The sequence below is a fragment of the Chrysochloris asiatica genome, unplaced genomic scaffold, assembly GCF_000296735.1.
Source record: "Chrysochloris asiatica unplaced genomic scaffold, ChrAsi1.0 scaffold00029, whole genome shotgun sequence".
NCBI lineage: Eukaryota > Metazoa > Chordata > Mammalia > Afrosoricida > Chrysochloridae > Chrysochloris > Chrysochloris asiatica.
The window spans coordinates 986,065-995,476 of record NW_006408547.1 but is presented as its reverse complement, the minus strand read 5'-3'; the positions used below and the strand labels follow the sequence as shown (position 1 = coordinate 995,476).

General features: G+C 38.7%; 1 protein-coding gene across 1 annotated transcript in view; it reads right to left on the bottom strand.

The window, feature by feature from the left end:
• The window catches only part of PCCA (propionyl CoA carboxylase, alpha polypeptide), a 605,786-nt gene that overhangs the window by 326,737 nt on the left and 269,637 nt on the right, over window positions 1-9,412 (bottom strand). The window contains exon 12 of the mRNA XM_006846664.1: window positions 6,090-6,240. Coding sequence (XP_006846727.1) covers window positions 6,090-6,240 — 151 coding nt within the window. The remainder of the gene's footprint in view (window positions 1-6,089; window positions 6,241-9,412) is intronic.

Here is a 9,412-nt window from a genome sequence, read left to right as displayed (position 1 = left end):
GCGGGCGGAGAAATGCATACTAGTTCTCAAGCTGGAAAAAGTGATAGTCCAATCAGTAAATTCAGGGACAAAGAAAATAGAACAAAGAAAATTACAGGCCTCCAGGCTCAAACTGGGACCCTAATTAGACATAGCATAAATCTTAGAAGATAGAGAATTTGATGAATGTGCCCCACGTATTATAATTTAAGGTTACTAAACAAATTTGGAAGAGAAAATCTTCTATTAACGGAACATTTGAATTGTTTCAACAATATTGGAAAGAAATCTTTAAAATATGTAAGATTTTCTGAATACTGTGAAATCAAGACTCTTTTTTTCAGGTTCACATTCAGTTACATTCACCACCACCAAATATTCCCCATTACATACTTTCATTCCAAAAACCAGAGCGAACTGATTAATTTGTTTGGTAATAGAGAAAACATTGCCACTGAAAGTAAGTAAGAGAGAAAAGAAATAAGGTTACTGAATAGGTTTTGCATCTCCTGAGGTGTCAAAGGAACTCCCATTTGAACTTGGATTACTATGGACAAAATATTAAACATGAAATAAACAGGAGACAGAAATAATCAAAGTTGTGATATTTAAATAACATAAAATTGCATTGTCAGATGATTTTTTAAAAGAATTTAATTTTTGTCTGAAGCTTTAAAAAAATTTTTTTTCTAGGACACAAAGCGTAATTTGCTGGCACATGATCCCTATCACAAATCTTAACATACATAGCTAAATGTTTGGTTTTCGGTTAACAGTATTTCCCTCTATTCATTATTCTTTCCTCTCCTTAGCGCCCACCTGCTTGCAACCATTACAGAATATGTCATTTAGCAAGAATTTTTTTTAACATTTACAACAGTGGTCTAATGCGGTATTTGTCCTTTTGTGACTGACAGACACCGCAGCTTATCCTCCAGGCTCATCCACGAAGTATTTTGTATAATCTTCGTTATTCTTCAACGTTACGTAATATTTCCATTGTGTGTATGTACCAATGTTTGCTTGACCATTCTTCTGTTGATGGGCATGTAGACTATCTCCATCTTTTTGCTCTTTAGAAGAGCGCTGCAATGAACACGGGTGTGCATATAGCCAGTTGTGCCACAACACTTAATTCTTGAGGCCATACACCAAATAGAGGGATTGCTGGGTCATACGGTATTTCTATTTCCAACTTTCTGAGAAAACCCTTAACATTTTCCACAATGGATGCATCACTTCACAGTCCCACCAGCAGTGTGTGACGGTACCAGTCTCTCCATATCGTCACCAACATTTGTTGTTTGCTGGTTTGGGGAAGTTTGCTATTAATGCTGCAGCAACATGATATCTAATTATTGCTTTGATTTGCATTTCTGTCTGGGCTCACATCCTGCTCCTTGGCAACCCTATACAGGGTCACTATTAGTCAGAATTGACTAATGATTGTGAGCATTTCTTCATATGCTTCTTGGATGCCTGAGTGTCATCTTCGGTGAAACATCTGTTCACTGCCCCCTTTTAAAAATAATTTTATTGTAAATTAAGTGATAAAGGTTTGCCAGGCAGATCATCAGTTTTACATTCAGCAAATCATTGCAATGATTTTAATGCCCTGCACACATCCTCAGCCAATAATATTCACGACTATTACTTTTTTTTTTTTTTTAATGTACACATACCACATTGAAAATATATACTTGTTTAAATGTCTAAAGGGCACACTTTGCAAGCCAGCCTCCTGCCCACAGGCAAACTGACTTTCTCATTCCGTGGACCTAGAGTCCTCCGCTGCTCTGTTTTTCTATGTTGTCACCTCTGCCACCATCTCTGTTGTTCCCGCTTTTCTGATTAGGATCCCTCACTCCTCTCATGCTCTTTCCTCTTGTTCCTGAAATGACACATTAACTGCTCCCCTCTTTAAGTTATAACTCTTTTATATTTATAGCTAAGACTATCAACATTAGCCCTGATAATAATTACTCATAATTGAATCATAAAATCCTATTCCCCTCATCACCAGTCCTATCTAGACAAGAGGAAAATTGTTCAGTGGGGTTTCTATCTTACTCCCCTCATTCTGATACTAAGCACCTGATAAAAACTTGTAAGCTAGCCATTTTGCGCCTTTATAGACCCCAATTTAGATAGGTGAAGTTCAAGTTGTCCGTCCCTATCAACCCAGTGTACTGAGGAAGTATGCTTGATTCTTGGTATCAACAATCCTTCCCTTTAGTTGGAATTTTGGGCCACTTCATCCATAAGCAAAGGTCCAGTTGACCGGGTTGTAGCAATTAACACTCCTTGTATCATACTTCTTTATCTTCAACTAGTCGAATTCTGGTCAGCAAGCCATCCAGGCTACGTCAACTGGGCACTGCCTGCAAGTCTGGGAGTTCTCACATGCCTCCCTGCTCTTCAGACCAGCTGGCCACCTCAATCTTAAGTCTAACCCCCAATGGCTATGACAGTGTCCTTGAGTTGGGAGTTCACACATCTCTCTGAACTTAAACCCTATCCTCGTCTCTTTCTCTCATCTCCAGGTCATTGGGTGACTATGGAACATGGCCAATCTCAGGCCATGTCTTCATTGCTGCATTTCCTCAACTTCCACTAACAAGCTGACCAGGGAGGTCACAGTGAGCATACAAGACTGTTCATGTGACTCCTTGAATTTCAGTCTAGAAAGGGGTTCACCCTGATGGCTCCAAGGCAAACAGCTTGCTTGATATTGTCACAAACAGTCTGCTCCCCCTGCCCCAAATCCCACTGTTGGTCTTTCTTTCATGAAATATCTTCTGGTAGACAGGGATGGGCAACTCGGACATTGGCTACCCAAAATGGGGGCTACAAAGGCAAGACATGACTGGCTTACAAGCTTTCAAGAGGGAGCCTAGATCCAGAGGGCGTGGAGGAAGGTAGAATCTCCACTGATAGTATCCAATCTGTCTGGGTGGGGCTCATGAAAGGACATGGGGATAGGTCTCTTGTGGTACAATAGCGAATAATTGCTATCAGGATTGACCGTGAGGGTTGGAAATGTAAAGCTGGACGTTTTGTAGCAAAAGGAGGGGAGTGATTGACTTTGCACTCTAGGAGCTGGAGGTCCCTGCGAACATCAAGAGAGAAGAGCAGAGAGCGGGACCCTACCAGAGATGGAGGCAGAGACAGTGACATGGAGAGATGGAGCAGCTGGGGCCTTTAGACTCAGGGAGGGAGAGGGGCTGTGTGCTGACGACCAGGGAGCAGGCTTGCAGGGTGTATTCTTTGATTGGCTGATGATGCATGAAGGGGATTGTAACCATGGGAATGAAACGATATACGATAGGATGAATGTAAAGCTAATGTTCTCCCATGTAAACTATCATATAATTCACAATCAAACGTTAAAAAAAAAAAGAAGTAGCTTCTGTTCTTCTAGCCATTCCTGGTTGGTCTGCACGTCTATCCAATTGGGAATGCCCTATCTCCAAAGGTTCTGGGTGGGGCTCTGAATTCTACCCAAGGCCCCATACTACACAAAGATTTAACAACAAACCTGTTTCCCGGGGCACATTTTAGTACCCTTTAGGATAATCCAATCAGCTATAGGCTAAAGACAGGGTTACAAGTTCTCTGTAAGCAAATTTCCCAATATTCTTTTCTATCCCACTTAAATGTCTACAATAGTAGGCAGGTGTATGCCCACTATTAAATTAGATTATTTGTCTTCTCCTTGTTGAGGCACTGAAGTATTCTAAATATTTTGGAAAATATAGTTCTTTCTCTGATACATGGGTGTCAAACACTTTTTCCCTTTTGGTGGGTTCTTTTTTTACTCTTTTGGTGAAATCCTTTGATGCACATAAGTGTATAATTTTTAGGAGTTCTCAGTTATCTATTCTGTCTTGTTTTTTAGTTCTCAATTAAGTTTGATGGTGTATTTATGCCATGTATCAGCGCTCCTAAGTTTGTATCAATCTTTTCACTAATGAGCTATATAGTTCTAGATTTTACATTTAGGTCTTTAATTCATGTTGAGTTCAGTTTATATGGTATGAGATATGGATCTTGTTTCATTTTTCTGACAATGAATATCCAATTTTGCCAGCACCATTAGTTGAAGAAACTATATCTTCCATATTTAATGTATTTTGATCCTTTATCAAAGATTAACTGATATAAGCGGGTGGATTTACTTCTGGGTTCTCAATTCTGTTCTATGGATGTATGCGTATTTCACTGTTACAAGTACCAGACTGTTTTGACTACTGTGGCTATGTAATACATTTTGGTAAGTGAGGGAACTCCTACTTTGTTCTTCTTTTTTAATATTGCTTTCTTTATCCGGGATCTCTGTGAATAAGTATAAATTACTTTAATTTGATGAACTAGACTTTTGCTTATGAATGCAGTTGTTCAAAATGCCAAATAGAATAGAAAATTCTTCAGATCAAGGATCATGCTTGTTTCCTTAGTGTACTGGGGTGATAGGAATGGGGAAATGTGACATTAGATATTAAAAATGTTGTTACTGTTAAGTGCCATTGAGTCAATTCTGACCCATAGCGACCCTGTATAGGGTTTCCGAGGAGCAGCTGGTGAGCTTGAACCACTGACCTTGCAGTTCAAACAGCTTTGCAGTGTGATACATTAACCCACAGTGCCACACCAGGACTCCTATTAAACATGGGGGCACTATAAATGCATGCAGTGGCTGGCTTACAAGTTTTCACAGTTTAATAGTTCACAAGTTTGCTTAGTTTCAGATTGATAGGGGTAAAATATCATACCCACAGAATAGTATTCCTCTTTTCAAGATGGGTCTGGTGAAAGAGGATGGGAGATGATGCTGATAGGATTTTATGATTCAATTGTGAGTTAACTGTTAACAGGATTAATTGTGACTGTCAAAACTGAAATTGTAGGTGTGTAACTCAAAGGGAGGATTAACTAATGTTTCATTTCACAAACAGAAGATCTCAGGATCATGAAGAAGGAAGAGCATGAGTGGAGTGTGAGATCATTACCTAGAAAAACGTCAACAGCAGAGATGGTGGCAGAAGCGATGGCATGGAGAGACTGAGCAGCTGTGGGCTCCAGGTCCATGGACTGAGTAAAGCTGTGGGCCTGCCAGCAGGAGGCTAACATGCAGAATGGGCCCATTACACACTGAGACGGATATTTATTTCTTATTTTGTAAGTGTACATAAAACAGTTTTGCTTTGTTCATCTGTGAAATATAAAATGTAAATGGGTAATCACAGGGCGGAAGTAGGTTAACTCTTGTTGCAGGGTGGAGATTATAAAGGTTGAGATGATGCAGAGTGTATGGTTTGTGGAATGTAAATCTGATGATTTTTTCTAGAAACCATCTCTCAATTCACAATAAAAAGTTTAAAATAATAAATAAATCCATCATAGTATCTTTGGAGTTGTTTTTACCACCAAGATTAGTTTTTCCAACTACTGATCATTCTTTGTTCATTCTTTCTCATTCTAATCACTAGTAATTACAATGTAGGTTGATTGCATGTTTGGTCAATTTAAGACGGTAACAGATGGTAAAAATCTTCCATTTGTTTTTCTTTGCCATTAGTTGATGATTTGTAAATTCGAATAATCGTTGTATTAACTGTTCTTCCTTGTAGGTGAAGAAATGTTATCCTATCATTGATAGTACTGTATTTCAGGATAGATCTTGGAATGTGCTTTTTGACAATGAATACGACATCATTTCTTTTCAATTTGTCATTGCTGGTATAGTAGATCATATGATTATCTGATTCAAAATGTTCAATACCAGTCTATTTCCACTGGTTAATTTTTCAAAGGAAAAACGTTGCTGATATGCAAGGAAGTGTTCACAATCCCTTTGACATAATAAGGCAGCTCGAGGGTAGGTATAGGGGAATAGAGATGGGAAGAAATTGGATATTGAAGACTACAAAGTAATGGCAATACTTTACTTACAGGCTTACTTAATATTACATGGATTTTAGCTTTTTAACAATTTTGCTCAATTACTCTTTTGTTTTCTACGTGATTTTCTCTATATATATTTACAGCTCACAATTTAACTAGAAATAATTTTTTTTAAAAAAAGAAATAACACCAAGAGTTCTTATTACCTGGAGTCTTGTATTCATTTCTAAGAAGTAAAAATTCTTCTTGGAATCCAGCAGGAATTCCACAGTTCCTGCAGAGGAATAGTTCACTGCCTTGGCAAGAGCTACAGCTTGTTCTCCCATGGCTCTCCGAGTCTCAGGATCCAGGAAAATACTAGCGATACAGAAAGACGGTTTTGTGACACTTTGACCAAAAGTCAAGTTCAGTACTTATATAAATTATAAAAAGTGTTTTCCCAAGTTTACTCAGATATATATGTCACCTATATCAATTTAAGATATTATTACATTAACTAAGCAAGAGTAAATAAACCAACTTAGGGCTCTTATAAATAAATGAATGTAAGATTTTTATAAAGATAACATTTGAATTTTCCATATTATATATCAACTTTCAATAACCTCATATGCATGCAAAAGCTGGACAGTGAATAAGGAAGACCGTAGAAGAATTGATGTTTTTGAGTTATGGTGTTGGAGGAGAATATTGACAGTGCCATGGACTGCCAAAAGAACCCACAGATCTGTGTTGGAAGAAGTGCAGCCAGAGTGCTCCTGGGAGGCCAGGATGGCCAAATTTTGTCTTTCATACTTTGGACATATTGTCAGGAGGGACCAGTCTCTGGACAAGGATATCATATTTGGTAAGGTGGAGGGTCAGAGAAAAAGAGGAAGACCCCCCGTGAGATGGATTGGTAAAGTGACAGCATTAATGGTCTCATGTGTGGCAACAACTGAGGTTGGCCCAGGATCAGGTAGTGTTTCGTTCTGTTGTGCACAGGGTGGCTATGAGATGGTACCGACTCAGTGGCACCTAACAACAACAATAGCAACTTTGGGGTCTTGGTGAGGTGCTGCAGGATAATGCACTGGACCACAAAGTCAGTTTGAGCTGTAAGGTTGGCAGTTCAAACCCACCATTCACTCCTCAGAAACCTTATACAGGGTTGCTATGCGTCAGAACCAACTTGATGGCACTGAGCAATAACAACTTCAATCCATTCACACAAAGTAGTACTCATCATTTAGTATAATTTAACACATCTATCCAGAATTCTCAGAAGTTAAAAGTGTTGAGAAAAATATTTAGAAAATAACATATACAGCTAATATACACAGTCCTACTGTGGCCAGCTCTGGTAGCATAATGGTTACGAATTGGGCTGCTAACCTCACGGTCAGCAGTTCAAAACTACCAGCTGTTCCATGAGAGAAAGATGAGGCGTTCTGCTCACATAAAGATTTATAGCCTCGGAAACCCTGTACTGGGTTGCTATGGGTCAGAACCGACTCCACGGTACATAAAAACAACAGCAACTGTGGCCATGTAGTATAACAGAGCCAAAGTGTTGGCTTAAACTTTTAGCCTCCACACTATGAAAAATTACATTTTTGTTCTTAAAAATACCCACCTGTGGTATTTTATTACAACAGACACTAAGATATAAAATGCAACTGTTTCTCATATTTAACAACGACTAACCCAGAGCCACTTAACAACACGGTACTTAACAACAACAAAAAACCCAGAGCCAATCTTGTTTTATCTATGCTGTTGCCCACTTTTTAAAAATTCATTTAAAAATAAATTCTTTCAAAATCAGTCTCTACTAGATATCATTACATCTGTATGTGTAAGAATTTTTTAATATACCACATAAAATTGAACAACTCCTCAAAAGCATTTATTCTCCAGTCACTCACTGGGTTAACATGCTGGGCTGCAAGGTTGGTTTGAACTACAAGGTTCAAGGTCAAGAGCTGCTCCTCGAAAACCCTATATATAGTGTCGCTATGGGTCAGAAGGGACTCGATGGCACACAACAACATTCAAATCGTCCTGATTATCTCATAGACATTGCTTACAATTAATCATTTAAACTAGGATCCAAATAAGGTCTAAAGACTGTAATTGGTGGGTTTTCATATCTTTGTTGTTGTGAGCCATCAAGTCGGTTCTGACTCATAGCAACCCTGTAGGGTTAGAGCTTCCGAGAACAGTTTGAACTGCAGAACTTGTGGTTACTAATCCAGTGCTTATCCTATAGCACTACACCAAGTTCCTTTAATCTGCAGTTTTATTTAGCCAGAAACTAGCCATTTTCCTTTTCATTCCTCACAGTCTGAATTTGGCAGCATGCATCCTAACAGTGTCATCAGTGCTTTGAATGGAGCTGTATAATGAGACATACATACATGCATACGTATGTTGTTGGGGTTAAGTGCCATCAAGTCAGTTCCAACTCACAGCGACCCTATATTGGGTTTCCCAAGAGCAGCTGGTGGGTTTGAACTGCAAACCTTGTGGTTAGCAGTCCAGTGCTTATCCTAAACTGTCATATCAGGAGTCCATTTATGTGCAGTAATGAGGGGCAGGGGTAGTAAAAAATACTCAGGTGGCAAAGTGTACTTTACATTTTATCTTTCTGTGATGTTAGGATTAATAAATGTACTCAAATGTTGTGAATTTTGTTTATGTATTATGAAATGCTGCATTAACTGTCCACCTAATATCTGTATGGAATCCTGGTGCAGCACTGTAGCAATTTACACTTGTTTCCTTTATCAAATTTCTTTATCTTCCTCTAGTCCAGCTCTGATCATCCAGCCATTGAAGCTAGGTCAAATGGTACTATCTACAAGTTTGGGTGTTCATCTCCTCTCACTTCAGATGAGCTGGACGCTTCACTATCCATTCTAGCCCTCCATGGCTAGGTCGTTGTCCACGGGCTCAGGAGGTCTCCCAGAGCTATCTGTAGATAAAGTTTTTAAAAGACTATTTTTTTTTAATAAGGTACCATAACCAATGGATTTTTTTTCTTCTTCTCAGTTTGCATTAAAAACATGATAAATTTAAAAAGGATAGAAATCCATGGGAAAAACTTCATCTATAATACCAACATATACAAACAAAAACCAAGAGAAAAGTATCAGTTAAATATAGAAGAATAGTGCCCAAAAGACTAAGAGAAAAACTCCACACAACAGAGAAGTGAACAGACTTTTTTGGTCAAACTAAGAAACAGATCAAGCATACATGAAAGCAAGAGTAATATTTTACCTCCAGAAGGGAGAAAAAAAACAACTAAAAATCTTCCCTAAGCCCTCATATGATCTGAGAGTAAATAGACAAAGGCTCACAAAACAGGCTAAATGCTTTAGAGAAAGGAAGACCGCTTAAGGGAAATAAGACCCAATATATCCAGACTACACTCCCAGCTAAGGTTACCCAAGGTATAAGTGTTGTTGTTGTTATGTGCCATCGAGTCGGTTCCGACCCATAGCGACCCTGTATAGGGTTTCCGAGGGTGTAAATCTTTACGGGA